At 36.7% G+C, this 17,282-nt stretch overlaps 1 protein-coding gene across 11 annotated transcripts in view; it reads left to right on the top strand.

Annotated features, from left to right (window-relative positions):
• EPHA5 (EPH receptor A5) overlaps nucleotides 1-17,282 on the top strand; it is a 415,456-nt gene that overhangs the window by 290,061 nt on the left and 108,113 nt on the right. For all 11 annotated transcript variants that reach the window (XM_061420302.1, XM_061420298.1, XM_061420297.1 and 8 more), the window contains 2 exons: nucleotides 521-645; nucleotides 9,372-9,531. In XM_061420302.1, the coding sequence (XP_061276286.1) occupies nucleotides 521-645; nucleotides 9,372-9,531 (285 nt within the window). The remainder of the gene's footprint in view (nucleotides 1-520; nucleotides 646-9,371; nucleotides 9,532-17,282) is intronic.

The raw sequence follows: 17,282 nt of genomic DNA, 5'->3' as shown, positions 1-17,282 counted from the left end.
TTTTATATATACTACACATATTTAAGCATAGTTTTAAGAAAGACCTCCACTATATTTAATATATGAAATTTCAGTGACTATAGGACTCATATGATTTCAAAAATAAGAAATTATAAAAGTCTTAATGTTATAAAAATTTGGTAATAGGGATAACCATGTATGTGTTAGTGTCATGGAATATGTTGAGTCCATGAATCTTAGAATAGACATAAGATCATTAAGAACATCTTTATTCTATAAAAAGAAGATATTTTATGTATATAAACTTTATAGAGAAAATTTGGACTTAAGATTCTGTGTGACTATAATTTTATTATAGAAATTTCTCTCTCAGTTGATTTATATTTTAAAAACACTTCTAAATCTATAAAACCTTGTATATAAACAATAACTGTTTCCAGGTAAAATGCAAAGTTAAGTGCTTGGTATATTTATTATATTACATTCAAGTGTGCCAATATACATGATAGACAGGTGTAATTTTAAGGCTCTGTTAATCATGCTACTGTCCATTTTTCAGCCCCCTCTCCAGTCACCAATGTGAAAAAGGGGAAGATTGCTAAGAACAGCATCTCCTTGTCTTGGCAAGAGCCAGATCGTCCCAATGGAATCATCCTGGAGTATGAAATCAAATATTTTGAAAAGGTGGGACTAACAGAATAAAAAATGTCCTTTCTTCCTTTTTCATTTTAATTTTAGCAACTGCAGCTATCCAATTTGTAGAGAAGCATTTTACAATTTTAGGTATAAATCCATGACAGTTGATTTGCAGTCATGATTATGAAGGCCAGACGTGTATAGGGAGTGTTTTCTGTGTGTTCAGTTGCTGCCAAATAGTTCACGCTGCCGGAATACTGCAATGTAATCTAGCATCAGCTTCACTAGGCTTCACAGCATTGAAAGATAAAGTCACAGAACGTTTTCAAAGTGTCCCAAATGATGAAGCTGTTAACCTTCAGTAGTGACTGCAGTGTACTATAGGGAAAAACAATTATCATGGCCAGTAACTCTGCATAATACCTATTCTATTTGGAAGTATCAGCAAGTAGTATGTATATATACCTTATAATTTTAGAAAACCTATGACAAAAGTCTAACACTGTCACATAAAATTTATTTTAAAGTTTGAGGGCATAAAATTGGAAGTGTATGCTTCACATTCCCTATAGTTTCTTGATTTCCTTCCTCTTCCCTGAGTTGTTCTTTTGCCATAATAGTTGTTGAAATCTAAAGGCAATAATCATTCCTCTTTCTCTTTTGTGAATCCACGACCAAGTAAACTATTGATAAAGGAATAAACAGGTAGAAACTAAAGATGCACTTAAGTTTCTAAAGCTGAGATAGTGTATTTGGCTTAGATATATTATGCTAGATTAGATTTTCTAACCTCCACTCCCATCTTACAGTAAGTTCCCTACATATGAACCTTTAAATTGCAATCATTCAAAGATGTGAATGTGCCCTTGTATGCCAGCTGTTATACTGTACTACTGTACTTTTCAAAGTATACTACTGTAAGATCAAAAATGTTTTATTTTTGTGTTTTTTTTCATGTATTATTTGTATGAAAGGTATTATAAACTCATTATGGTATAATACCATGTAGTTGATTTGTGTTAGTTGGGTACCTAAGCTAAATTTGTGTGTTAGTCACTCAGTCACGTCTGACTTTGCAACCCCATGGACTGTAGCCTGCCAGGCTCCTCTATCATTGGAATTCTCTAGGCAAGAATACTGGAGTGGGTTGCTATTTCCCTCTCCATGGGATCTTCCGTACTCAGGGATCAAACCCAGGTCTCCTGCATTGCAGCAGATTCTTTACCGTGTGAGCCACTGGGGGAGCCCTAGGCTAAATTTATTTGACTTAAAAACAAATAGGACTTACAAACGGGCTGTCAAAATGGAACTTATTTGTATGTAGGAGACGTACTGTATTGTGATTTTTGTACAGACTAGATCTGAATGACATGCACTATTTAGAACAGTTTGAGTTCTAATAGAACAAGGATAAAAATAGATGAGTATTCAAACCAGACTCTAAGAGGTGGGTTGGAGGCCCTGGCCCATAAGTATATGTCCTATGGAAGTAGGAGTAGAAAAGATTGCTGACATAAAGCTGAGAAGCAGATCCTAAAAGGGAAGGGAAGCCACACTTATCCAACTGCTTCTCATAAACTCCCAGAGACATCGCTCCTCTCATAGGGAAGAGTGAAGAGGGTGGAAGTTTAAAGACTCATTTTGCAATACCTAAGAAATTGTCCAAGCTAGGACGCTAGAATTAAGAAGGAGAATAAGTGTTTTCCTTATACTAATGCAAAAGTATCACGAGAAATACTGATCTCCTATTAATGAAAGTTACTTAAAATTGGAATTCCGCATATATGATAGATAAACATTATAAGTAAATGCATTGAAACACATTGAAGTAATTCATAGCATTTTTTGTTTCTTTCATCATGGACTCATTTTTTTGGATTATCTTTTTTTTCTGTGTAAAGATACAACAGAGAATGAAACATAGTTTATGTGGGGTAAGTGGGGCTATCTACATCTTTTTTCTAGGTTTTGAATGTCTCTACAATGTTCATATATTGATTTTATAAATAGATAAATAACTCAATTATTATTTTGGAAATCATTGTCTAAGAATGACTTATTGAAAGCATTAAATGCAACTAAGTGGATTATTAGGGACCATAAATGAAGATATTGATAAAATATTTCAGAAAAAAATATTATCAAATAACATTATTCACCAAGAATGTTCTAGAAAAATACTTTGATACAAAGCTATGTTGTAATAAGGTGTATAGTGTTTACTAAAAAAAAAATAGAGTAAATCAAGTGAAATGTTGCTGCTGCTGCTGTTGCTAAGTCGCTTCAGTTGTGTCCGACTCTGTGCGACCTTATAGACAGCAGCCCACCAAGCTCCCCCGTCCCTGGGATTCTCCAGGCAGAACACTGGAGTGGGTTGCCATTTCCTTCTCCAATGCATGAAAGTGAAAAGTGAAAAGTGAAAGTGAAGTCGCTCAGTCGGGTCCAACTCTTAGTTACTCCATGGACTGCAGCCCACCATGCTCCTCCATCCATGGGATTTTCCAGGCAAGAGTACTAGAGTGGGGTGCCATTGACTTCTCCAGGTAAAATGTTACAACACTACTATACATATACTTCAGTGATTCCTGTTTCTCTGGGAGTCATGGTTCAAACTGAATTGCTGATGCTAGAAGTCTACAAACACATGCTGTATTCAAAAATAATTTGTTAAATTTAGTTTTACATTTCCTTTTTCAAGTTTTTGTAAACTTTATTACTGCATACTAATTCAAAGCTAGGCAAATATATGAATTTATGAATTCTTTTGTAAACATTTTAAGTTTCCAGATTTTTATTGTAATTAAAGTTGATTTTTAAAATAAGTTTGGTGAAGAAAATGGCAACCCGCTCCAGTATTCTTACCTGGAGAATCCCATGGACAGAGGAGCCTGGTGGGCTACAGTCCACAGGGTCGCAAAGAGTCGGACACGACTGAGCGACTTCACTTTCACTTTAAAATAAGTTGAGATTCATACTGGCACTTTAGAATAGCTATACACCAAAAAAACCTATATAATTGAATAGTGGTTTCCCTGATAGCTCAGCTGGTAAAGAATCTGCCTGCAATGCAGGAGACCCTGGTTTGATTCCTGGATCAGGAAGATCCTCTGGAGAAGGGATAGGCTACCCACTCCAATATTCTTGGGCTTCCCTGGTAGCTCAGTTGGTAAAGAATCTGCCCACAATGCAGGAGACCTGGGTTTGATCCCTGGGTTGGGAAAATCCCCTAGGGGAGGGAATGGCTACACATTCCAGTATTCTGGCTTGGAGAATTCCATGGATTGTTATAGTCCATGGGGTTGCATTCAGGTATACCTGAATATACATATCTTAGATGTAATAAAATTTTTCAGCAGGAACATTAAACATTTGACTATTATTTACTTTCCTGCCTGGTTTTTCTTTACCTGAAACAACTATTCATAGCTGAACCTATGAGTTTAGTGGGGGTTTTTTTTGTTTATTTTTTTTTTGTCTTTAAGGAAATGATCCCTATTTTTTCCCATTATGGGCGACCTTTGATTGTTTTAACACTTGCTTCTCAGCATATGCATGAGTCTCATATACATGATATTCCTTCAGTTCAGTTCAGTTCAGTTCAGTCGCTCAGGCATGTCCAACTCTTTGCGACCCCATGAATTTCAGCACGTCAGGCCTCCCTGTCCATCACCAACTCCCGGAGTTCATCCAAACTCATGTCCATCGAGTCGGTGATGCCATCCAGCCATCTCATCTTCTGTCATCCCCTTCTCCTCCTGCCCCAAATCCATCCCAGCATCAGAGTCTTTTCCAATAAGTCAACTCTTCGTATGAGGTGGCCAAAGTATTGGAGTTTCAGCTTTAGCATCAGTCTTTCCAAAGAACACCCAGGACTGATCTCCTTTAGAATGAACTGGTTGGATCTCCTTGCAGTCCAAGGGACTCTCAAGAGTCTTCTCCAACACCACAGTTCAAAAGCATCAATTCTTCAGCACTCAGCTTTCTTCACAGTTCAACTCTCGCATCCATACATGACCACTGGAAAAACTATAGCCTTGTGCTTTTGAATATGCTATCTAGGTTGGTCATAACTTTCCTTCCAAGGAGTAAGTGTCTTTTAATTTCATGGCTGCAATCACCATCTGCAGTGATTTTGGAGCCCAAAAAAATAGTCTGATGCTGTTTCCACTGTTTCGCCATCTATTTCCCATGAAGTGATGAGACCAGATGCCGTGAAGTTTTCTGAATGTTGAGCTTTAAGAGAAAGGATTTATCTTTTTTTGTTTGTTTGTTTCATTTAAGCTGCTGCTTTTGTTAAAACAAAGAATTATTCAACAGGTGGTAGGGCAGAGCCTTGTTTGTTAATATTTATTCTAATTAATCATATCCATGTTGTGGAAATACTTTTGTTATAGTCCATTTTATGTAATATTCATTTCAGTAAGATTTGGCTTTATGCTTAATATCTTATATTTAATGCTGTGTTAATATATTCTATTACCTGCACAACTCAAAGAAAAAATGATTTTGGGAAAAAAGATTTATATTCACATATTCAATAAATGAATAAAATTGCCTACCTACATGCTTTAAAAGCAGCAAAAACCCTTATGTATTATTTTGGGGAAGTTATCATTATCTTTTGGTCAGTTTTTACAGAGAAGATATTAATTCCCAGACTTTTTCCAAGTAAAATTTTTGAGCATACCAATAAAATACACAAATAGTTGTGTGTTTTTTTTTTAACACTTTCAAAAGGACAAAAAAAAAAAAAAAAGGGATAATGAGCTTTGATACCATGTATTAAGGTGGGGGTCCTGATAGGTTGCCAGGGCTTATTTTGAATCTTCAGAATGATACCACCATTTTATTGGATGGCTCTTGGCCAGACACAGGTGGCAGAGCTTTCCAGGGCTCACACACTTGCCAGCTGGCATTTCTGTCTGTGATTGCCCTGCTCTAATAGAGGTCATTGGGCCTTTCTGTTCCTGCATGGTGATGGGCCCATTGCCACCTCTTAATTAAAGACAGAGGCAAAGGGAAGCTGCCCTTTGGCAGAGTGTTTGCCAGCTGGCTCTTTCTGCGAAGGCTGTCCCCTTGCTGCCTGTGAACAATGTTTGCTAAGCAGCTGGGGAATGTAGCTCATTTGCTCAGCTGGGACATAAAGACAGCAAAAGCCACTGCCCCAACCAAGGACTTGACAACACTTGGTCGCGGGTGTTGAACATGTGTACATAGTTTGTGACATGGTGGAAATTCTGAGTATGATTTAAAGGCGTGGAACAGAAGCAAATTTTAGAAGATACTTAAATGATTTTAAATGTATATTTATGGCTTTTGATCCCTTAGTATAAGCTTCACTAAGTCTCCTTGATAACCTACTCAGCTAACTCAGAGAGACATTGTACAGTTAGATCTGTGATGAGGAAACACTGAGACATGCATAATGTTAATAGATAATCAGATGGAATGTTGTATAATTGTGTTCAAGTGATTGCAGATTATACTTTATTTCAAGAAATAGCATTCCAGTTTCCCTGTGTTTTTTTCTTTTTTGATGAAATTATCAATTTCTATTTTTTTTAATACCTAGAAGTTACAATCATATAAGATTTTTATTTTTTTTTCTTTTGAGTAGAAGAATTTGCCATCATGTTATAGGGGCAAATCAAAGCTGTAATACCCAGAAGATTGTGCTAGGTGTTGTGTATATTATCTCTATCTCTGTGTCCTCACAAAGCTCTTAATAATTTCATCCTATTCTAAAGAAGAAAAAAACTTAGGTTGTGTTGCATATTCACATTTACACACATACTTTAGTTAATAACAGCTAGAATTCTAAACCTGATATTCCTATGCTTTTTTCATTAAAAAGAACATCTTATTTTACATATAAATGTTTATACTTAATGTAAAAATCCTAATTATATCAAATATTAGAGAATCTTTAGTTTTGTCTAGATTTTTTTCACCAACTCAAATTCCCTTCAAACAAATTACAAATAATAGTGAATATATATTTTATCATTTCTTACTGAAAATTTCTGATTCAATCACAGCCAAGTTGTAAGGTATATTACTGAGAAAGTCTTGCCCACTCAGTCGCAAACTTGAGTATACCCAGAACATCAGTAACTACAATAGTTTATAGAAGCTATTTACCCATGTTTAAAGGAACACATCAAGAAACTGTCTACATTTTTACTTCTCTATCTCTAGCGCATAGAAGAGGTACTAGAGTAGACAAGAGGAGATTTTAAATATTTGTGAGAGAAAATGGCTAACATTACTAGGTAAAGTTTATAGAATTTAATTATCTACTTTAAATTCTTAGCAAAATTGTAAAAAAAAAATTTCCTAGACACTTTAAAGACTAGGCATTTAAATTAATATGTTCATTAAAAAATAAAGATAAATTGTTTATGTAGAGTAAATCAGAAAAACCCATTTGGATTAGAATTTAAACCATATTTACCTGTAAAGAAATTTGGATATACTTAATGCTAAGAAAATTTTATATGTTTGAATGTATTAAATGAAGAATGGTGAACTACTTTAAGAGAAACATATTTATACATTGTATATTTTATTTTTGGTAGCATAGAACTTGGTTAAAAGTTGACTTTGATGTGTCAAATTAGGAAAAAAAATTATTATTACATTAAAACTTGTCTCACATGTTTTCACATGCATTATCTGTTTCATCCTTACATCTCTGTTGAAGATATCCAAGTACCAGTTTCTACCCCAATTTTACAGATAAGGAAATTGAGGATAAAAATAAAAATGGGTTTGCTGTACTTTAACACCTGATTTCAGTGTCCACATTAAAGATACAGCATAGCATGCTGTAAACTTCAAGGGACAATGAGTGTGGTTTGCATTTGTTTTGTGTGTTCGTATGGCAACCCACTCCAGTACTCTTGCCTGGAAAATCCCATGGATGGAGGAGCATGGTAGGCTTCAGTCCATGGGGTCTCGAAGAGTTGAACACGACTGAGTGACTTCACTTTCACTTTTCACTTTCATGCATTGGAGGAGGAAATGGCAACCCACTCCAGTGTTCTTGCCTGGAGAATCCCAGGGATGGTGGAGCCTCGGGGGCTGCCGTCTATGGGGTCGCACAGAGTCGGACACGACTGAAGCAACTTAGCAGCAGCAGCAGCAGCATTATCAACATCAAATAATAACCATATTCATGTCATCATCCAAATGATAAGTTTGGAGTAGGGAATTCCCAAACTCCCTATTGAGTTTGGCATATTCTTCTCAAGAGTACTTTAGAAGTAAATATTTATATATATTCATGTTTTCAATTGTTTTCTCATTTGGAAAAAATAAATCCTTTACATGTTGGTTCCCTTAGATCATTTTTTAAAAATACATTTTTCTGCTTCTAAAGACAAAATTCACTGAAATATTTAGAAAACAATGATCTATAGTCATTAACCAGTTATTGTAAGTAAAGATAAATTCTTAAAAAGGAATAAAAATGTTCTAACTATAACCTGTCTTTAATTCATCCTATAATATCAATCATAAATGTAATACATTTCCTTAAGGGAAAAACAAGTTTAGCCAAGAATCACACATAAAAATATAAAGGAAGAGAAAGTTCAAAACAGGAACTGTGTTTTAAATCTTTATAGATCTAAAATTTTTTCTTCAGCATAGTAAACTTCAGAGATAAGGTGTTGGAGAAGACTCTTGAGAGTCCCTTGGAGTACAAGGAGATCCAACCAGTCCATTCTAAAGGAGATCAGTCCTAGGTGTTCTTTGGAAGGAATGATGCTAAAGCTGAATGAAACACCAGTATTTTGGCCACCTCATGTGAAGAGTTGACTCATTGGAAAAGACTTTGATGCAGGGAGGGATTGGGGGCAGGAGGAGAAGGGGACGATAGAGGATGAGATGGCTGGATGGCATCACCAACTCGACGGACATGAGTTTAAGTGAACTCCAGGAGTTGGTGAGCGAGGCCTGGTGTGCTGTGATTCATGGGGTTGCAAAGAATCGGACACGACTGAGCGACTGAACTGACTGAACTGATAGATGGTTTGTCTAGAATTTTGTTACTAGTCAAATCAGAAATACTTCCTCTTTGTTTCACTTTCTAGAACTATCTTTCCAGTGATTTTTTTCCTTTCCTCTTCCATCTCTGTTCATTAGTAACCTGGCCCAAATGCATAAAAGTGAAAAACTAGAATGTTTTTTAAAAGGAAAAAAAAAAAAATTGCTTATTTGCTTTTATCTTTAAAATTCAATTTCAGCGTATTGAACTGAAATTAAAGCTCTCCAGTGAAGTACTCATTCCTTCTCCCAACACCTAAATATAATTAGAAATCAAATTCACTAAAGATAAAAGATATATGTCTTATCTGGCAGTACATTGGACATTGTCACCTTTCTCTGTAAACAAGCACCATGTTAGATGCACTCTAATAAGTCATTTATGAGAAAAATAAGCACACAATTAGCAATACTAAAATAGAGTCTGCAAAATAGTGTATCTTTTAGAAATTGTATTTTTAAATTTTACATATCTATTTCTGCTCAGGGCAAGTGGTGGATGGGTGGAAAACACATGTACCATCTTTGAGTTCTAGAAAATAGCATTCTGTATAACTAGCACTCCTCGGATATGTGGGATTTTTTTTTTTCTCTAAAATCATATTTGCATTAATATCAAATCTGTTAGTTTCTGAATCTTTTTCTCATTTCTGATTCTAAGTTTTGCCATTATTAGTAATTCATATGTTGTCTTCTTTTTATTTTATCTATATATGTGATCCAAGGACCAAGAGACCAGCTATACAATTATCAAATCTAAAGAGACATCTATAACTGCAGAGGGCTTGAAACCAGCTTCAGTGTATGTCTTCCAAATTCGAGCACGCACGGCAGCAGGCTATGGTGTCTTCAGTCGAAGATTTGAGTTTGAAACCATCCCAGTGTGTAAGTCATTTTAATTACTGTCAACTCATGTCTCTCTAATGGTTACCAGAAAAGAGTCAGTGGATCAATACTCTCCCTGGGCATTCTGTCAGTCTCCCGCTTCTCCTCTGTCTCCCAGGCATGACCCCTTCAGGTAGGAAGCATCTGTCATGCTATTATGGTAGGTGAGCGGGTTAACACACGTTGGTCCCCACTCCTCATTGCATTTGGTCTACAGGGAGATGAAACATCAGAAGATGCTTAAGAACTGTTTAAACCTTGCTTTTAAAGACTCTTTCCATTGCTGCCATATTTTATTGAATTATTGCCATTTACTTTTTACTTGTTTTATTGAACTACCCTACTAAGCTTAGTATTTCTATGAAAATTCCACAGGGAACTTTCATTAGTATTGAGTTTGGCAAGAAAATGGTGCTTTCAGGAACCAACTTGATTGTTGAAAAAAATTAAAATCAAAATCTCTGGCAGCAACTCTGACTGCAGGTCTGGAAATATTTCTGTAAAAACCTTTCTTGTGCCTTTTTTTCCCCATAAAATAGTAAAAATAGCAGAAAGCTTTTTCTTTAAAGTCAAGTAAATATTTAGATTTAATTGTACTAAAGCACACATTAAAAGCAGACTTAGCAGAAGGCAATAATTTGTTATATTTATAGATGAAAGAAAAGACACTACTAAAGTCTTGTTAGGAAGAAAATAACAAGTAGTGTGAAATGTCAAATATGTGTAAATGTATATGTTTGAACATATATAATACATATATATATATATATTTTAAAGTCAAGTTATGTAAGAATTAGTGATTGTAAAAAGAAGAATATAAGACACATATTTCCTTCCTCTGAATACCAACATAATGAGAACATAGTTATCAGATTTACTTTGAAATGATTTTTTTTTTCATTTCATCTGTAATTTAATTCCCTATTGCCATGTAATATATTTACAGGTTCTTGATATTGAGACTCAGACACCTTGGAGAGGAGGGAGTAACCATAATTCTTTCTGCCACACCCAGAGAGAAGCTTTTTCTCCAACCACAAGAAAATAAGGAGTAGGAAAAAAAAAAGATTCTATAAGAAACAGAGAGTAGACTCTTTTCGAATGTTAAGGGTATTGAAGGTGCCATGTAAAGTAGCACCATACACAGAGTGTAAGTTGCAGCCTAGTACAATTCAGCAGTGGAAAAACCAGAAGGAAGGAAGCAACACAACACGTGAAGCTACAGAGGGAAATGATATGGTCACAAAACGTGAAAATAAAGACCTGATGGCAGAAAGGGAAATGATGATTAGAAGAATTATTAAATTTAAATTTTTGTAAATCTATATAATACAAATCTTAAGAAAATGAAGATATACTTCTGCTTAAAGCACGTTTAACTGAATTATCTAGAAAATAACTTTTATTACTTTAACAGTAACTTTCTAAATATTGCTTCACTTGATTTTATATAGATTAGGGTGCCATTGTGGAAAAAAGATAAATTATTTTATTTCCATTCAAGGACAGTCCCTTGTCTGAAGTTTAACTGACCTATTGAAATTTAAACATTTGATACTGTTTAGAAAAGTTTTTAAATATGTTTGATATGAATAAAGGTAATTAGGAAATTTCCATAATATTGGCAATGAATTAATTATTTACTCTTGTACCTTGAACACTGATCTGGATTTATGACGAAATGTGTGTTACATACTCTCAGTTCAGTTCAGTTCAGTTCAGCCACTCAGTCGTGTCTGACTCTTTCAGTTCAGTTCAGTTGCTCAGTCGCGTCCGATTCTAAGCGACCCCATGAATCGCAACTCGCCAGGCCTCCCTGTCCATCACCAACTCCCGGAGTTCAATCAGACTCACGTCCATCGAGTCAGTGATGCCATCCAGCCATCTTATCCTCTGTCGTCCCCTTCTCCTCCTGCCCCCAATCCCTCCCAGCATCAGAGTCTTTTCCAATGAGTCAACTCTTCACATGAGATGGCCAAAATACTGGAGTTTCAGCTTTAGCATCATTCCTTCCAAAGAAATCACAGGGCTGATCTCCTTCAGAACGGACTGGTTGGATCTCCTTGCAGTCCAAGGGACTCTCAAGAGTCTTCTCCAACACCACAGTTCAAAAGCATCAATTTTTTGGCGCTTAGCCTTCATGCGACCCCATGAATCACAGCACGCCAGGCCTCCCTGTCCATCACCAACTCCTGGAGTTTACCCAAACTCATGTCCATCGAGTCGGTGACTCTGGCCACCCTCAAAGGCCTTGTTTCTATTTATGCTTATGTGGTTTACCAACTCTGGGAACAAAGCCGTAGGGTACATTGTGTTTCACACTATGCTCTAGTGCTCAGACAACTCTACAAATGAAAAGTGTCGCTTTAAAAAATTACAGAATTATACTTAGTTTTAAGAGATTGGCATGTTCAGCAATTAGTTTTTCTTTAGACTATTTGATAAACTCCTCCCTCCTTTTTTTTGTATAGTAGTTTCCAGGATGCCAATACCCATCAATCTGATCATTGAGACAAACAATATGAGGTCATTTTCCATATAGTTTTACAGAGTCTCACCTGAAATTGTCTTCTTTTAAATTTTTCCTACATAATTTCTAGAGGGAAAGAAATGTCACATGAATATTTTTATTACAAAATCAGATTTTATTGTTTTTATTACTAGATAATGAAACTCTTTTAGGGATGTATTCTGTACTCCCTCTTAACTTTAGTGTGGAATTTTATTTTTACTTGAGTATGTATACATGTATATGCAAGCATTTTAAGAATGAATTTTTCTTTGTATCAAGTATCTGTTACATACCAATCCCCTTTGGCCTTCATGTAGAAAGCTGTATACAATACAGCAAGAATGTGTTGAGCCTCTATTATATGTTGGCTTTGCTAGACTCTAGAGAAATTGACATGAGTAATACATGAAACTTCTTCCCAGGGGATAAAAGCACAGTCTAATTCTGAAAATTAGAATGTTTATGTCAAGAACCATTTTAGAATAGTGTGAGTGTGTTCAATCACTCATTCATGTCCAACTCTTTGCAACACCATGGACTGTAGCCCACCAGGCTCCTCTGTCCGATTCCAATTGCTTGGAATTTTCCAGGCAAGAATACTGGAGCAGGCTGCCATTTACTACTCCAGGGGATCTTCCCAACCCAGGGATCAAACCTGCATCTCTTTGCTCATTGGCAAGCCATTCTTTATGACTAGTGCCACCTGGGAAGCTTGTCAGATAATAGTTTTGTTCATTATTTTTAAATTTGTTATTAACTCCCTACACATCAAAAGATACAGTTAAAATAAAACTTCATTTCGACTTCTATAGCATTTGTGTTATATGCCATTCATTTGACAACTATTTGTGTAATATTTTGTGAAAACGCTTCAGTTGTTTTAATGAGGAATTATTTACTTGATATTATAATTTAATTCTTCACATACTACTGTATTATTTCTAAAACAGTCTTCAAATACAACATCGCGGGATTTATGGTATCTTCCCTGGTGTCGCAAACAGTTAAGAATCTGCCTGCAGTGTAGGAGACCTGGATTCAATTTCTGAATCAGGAAGATCCCCTGGAGAAGGGAATGGCAACCCATTCCAGTATTCTTGCTTGGAGAATTTCATGGAGAGAAGCCTGGCAGGCTATAGTCCAGGGGGAGCAAAGTGTCAGACACAATTGAGTGACTTCCACACATCAGTTCAGTTCAGTTCAGTCGCTCAGTCGTGTCCAGCTCCTTGCGACCCCAGGAATTGCAGCACGCCAGGCCTCCCTGTCCATTACCAACTCCCAGAGTTCAGTCAAACTCATGGCCATCGAGTCAGTGATGCATTCAGCCATCTCATCCTCTCTCGTCCCCTTCTGCTCCTGGCCCCAATCCCTCCCTGCATCAGAGTCTTTTCCAATGAGTCAACTCTTTGCATGAGGTAGCCAAAGTATTGGAGTTTCAGCTTCAGCATCAGTCCTTCCAGTGAACAACCAGGACTGATCTCCTTTAGGGTGGACTGGTTGGATCTCCTTGCTGTCCAAGGGACTCTCAAGAGTCTTCTCCAACACCACAGTACAAAAGCATCAATTCTTCAGCGCTCAGCTTTCTTCACAGTCCAACTCTCACATCCATATGTGACCACTGGAAAAACCATAGCCTTGACTAGACAGACCTTTGTTGGCAAAGTAATATCTCTGCTTTTCAGTATGCTATCTAGGTTGGTCATAACTTTCCTTCCAAGGAGTAAGCGTCTTTTAATTTCATGGCTGCAGTCACCATCTGCAGTGATTTTGGAGCCCAGAAAAATAAAGTCTGACACTGTTTCCACTGTTTTCCCATCTATTTGCCATGAAGTGATGTGACCAGATGACATGATCTTATTTTTCTGAATGTTGAGCTTTAAGCCAACTTTTTCACTCTCCACTTTCACCTTCATCAAGAGGCTTTTTAGTTCCTCTTCACTTTCTGCCATAAGGGTGGTGTCATCTGCATATATGAGGTTATTGATATTTCTCCCGGCAATCTTGATTCCAGCTTGTGCTTCCTCCACCCCAGCGTTTCTCATGATGTACTCTGCATATAAGTTAAATAAGCAGGGTGACAATATACAGCCTTGACGTACTCCTTTTCCTATTTGGAACCAGTCTGTTGTTCCATGTCCAGTTCTAACTGTTGCTTCCTGACCTGCATACAGGTTTCTCAAGAGGCAGGTCAGGTGGTCTGGGATTCCCATCTCTTTCAGAATTTTCCACAGTTTATTGTCATCCACACAGTCAAAGGCTTTGGCATAGTCAATAAAGCAGAAATATATGTTTTTCTGGAACTCTCTTTCTTTTTCCATGATCCAGCGGATGTTGGCAATTTGATCTCTGGTTCCTCTGGCTTTTCTACAACCAGCTAGAACATCTGGAAGTTCGTGGTTCGCATATTGCTGAAGCCTGGCTTGGAGAATTTTGAGCATTACTTTACTAGCATGTGAGATAAGTGCAATTGTGCAGTAGTTTGATCATTCTTTGGCATTGCCTTTCTTTGGGATGGGAATGAAAACTGACCTTTTCCAGTCCTGTGGCCACTGCTGAGTTTTCCAAATTTGCCGGCATATTGCAAAGGAGAAAAGGAAAGATATAAGCATCTGAATGCAGAGTTTGAAAGAATAACAAGGAGAGATAAGAAAGCCTTCCTCAGCAATCAATGCAAAGAAATAGAGGAAAACAACAGAATGGGAAAGACTAGATATCTCTTCAAGAAAATTAGAGATGCCAAGGAAACATTTCATGCAAAGATGCGTTCGATAAAGGACAGAAATGGTATGGACCTAACAGAAGCAGAAGATATTAAGAAGAGATGGCAAGAATACACAGAAGAACTGTACAAAAAAGATCTTCACAACCCATATAATCATGATGGTGTGATCACTGACCTAGAGCCAGACATCCTGGAATGTGAAGCCAAGTGGGCCTTAGAAAGCATTACTATGAACAAAACTAGTGGAGGTGATGGAATTCCGGTTGAGCTATTTCAAATCCTGACTTCCATACATATGTATAGTAAATGTTGGACCTGTTTTCAGACTCAGTTTAAATTAATAATATCAGTAATTTTAAGTATAAGAATTTGTTGTCCCCAAGAGAAATTATCTGTTTAGGCTTGTAGGTAGTGGAGAAGCAGCCTGTAAGTAAATGAAATTTTCCCTCTGAAGCAAGATATTTTTTTTTTTAACTTTACAATAATGTATTGGTTTTGCCATATATCAACATGAATCTGCCACAGGTATATGGGGCTGGTGCACTGGGACGACCCTGAAGGAAGATCTTTAGAGGTCAGTGTCTTGGAAGAGACAGGAAGAATTATAACAGTGGAGTTACGTAAAGCAACAGAAGGATATGGAGTTATATTTAATCATGGAATTCAGACTTGATCAGGCTCTTTTATGTATAAAGTTTAACATTTCTAAAATGTGGGAGGTGGGAACGGATTAGTCTACAGAAAATAAAGAGGTAGACTCATTATGAGCATGACTTTGTAAGGAAGTTAAAGAGAGCTCTTTAACACTTTGCAAAGTTATAATATAACTAGGATATTGAAATTGATGAAGTCTTACATTTCCTTGTACTCCTTTGTATGTGAGTGTGCAGACATGTGTGTATTAAGTTATGTATAATCTGGTCACTTGTGAGGGTTTGTGTAGCTAGCATCACAGTCAAGATATCGAATAGTATCGACCTCACAAGGATCTCTCTTGTTGCCCTTTTATAACCACAACCACGGCCTTCAGGAACAACTCTTGCCCAATAACTAATCTCTGGCAACCACTAATTTCTTTAAAAAGAATGTATTTATTTGCTTGGCGGCACCAGGTCTTAGGTGTGCCATAAGATCTTCATTGCATCATGAGAAATCTTTCATTGTAGTGCATGGCTGCTTTAGTTGTAGCACCACAAGCTTCACTGCCCTGCAGCATGTGGGATCTTAGTTCCCCAGCCAGAGATCAAACCAACTGCCCCTGCATTGCCAGGCAGATTCTTAACCACTGGACCATCAGAGAAGTCCCAGAGACATAAATTTCTAAATATACATTTCTAAAATTTTGACATTTTAAAAATGTTTGAAAATGGAATCATACAGTACATTCCCTTTGAGTTTGGACTTTTTTCTCATTCAGTCTAATACCCTGTAGATTCACCCAGGTTGTGCATATGAAGTCTGTTCCTTTTCATTGTTGAGCAGTACCATGATATTCATTGGGAGGACTGATGGTGAATCTGAAACTCCAATAATTTGGTCATCTGATGGGAAGAACTGACTCCTTGGAAAAGACTCTGATCCTAGGAAAGATTGAAGGCAGGAAGAGAAGGGGATTACAGAAGATGAGATGATTGGATGATATCACCGACTCGATGGACATGAATTTGAGCAAGCTCCAGGGGTTGATGATGGGCAGGGAAGCCTGGTATGCTGTACTCCATGGGCTCGAAAAGAGTCAGACACAGCTGAGTCACACACTCATATTTATCATGGCATCAGTTCAGCTGAACTGAACTGATGCCATGATAAATATGTACCATAGTTTCTTTAAACATTCACCTATTGAAAGATATCTGGGCTGATACCAGTTTTTGCTATTAACATTAACAGTTTTGCTATTAACATAAAAATGCTATGAACATTCATGTATATATTTTTGTCTCAACCTAAACGTTAATTCCCCTGGGATAACTATCTAAGAGTACAGTTACTGGAGTTGTATGGTAATTGCACGTTTATTTTCGTAAGAAACTGCCAAACTTTTTTCCTTAGTGGCTGTACCATTTTACATGCCCACCACCAATGTATGAGTGATCAATTTCTCCACATTATTATCAACATTTTATAATGTCACTGTTTTATTTTGTCATTTTGGACAGGTGGGTAGCAATATCTCATTGTTGATTTAATTGAAATCTGTAACAGCCAATGATGGTCCAAATCTTTTCTTGTGCTTATTTGTCTGCCATGATGCTTTAAATTTCCCTACTAATTCCTGTGTACTCACTACAAATCAAAAGTTATAACTTTGATCAGCTTATCCTGATCAAGAAAGTTAATAGGTATATATTTATGTGTGAGAAAATCCTAAATTCTCAGCCTGGCCTTAGAAAACCCTTGTAATCTGTCTCTAACAAATCTCTTTAGCCTCAGTGATTAAACTCAGTGATTCATATATGTCTCAATTTATCTAGAGAATATTTATGTAATATGGATTTGCAACCAGAAGTGAGGAAG

This window comes from Bos javanicus, chromosome 6, assembly GCF_032452875.1.
Source record: "Bos javanicus breed banteng chromosome 6, ARS-OSU_banteng_1.0, whole genome shotgun sequence".
In the NCBI taxonomy this organism is placed as follows: Eukaryota; Metazoa; Chordata; class Mammalia; order Artiodactyla; family Bovidae; genus Bos; species Bos javanicus.
Note: the sequence above shows the minus strand (reverse complement) of the source record. Positions and strands in the feature narration are given on the sequence as shown.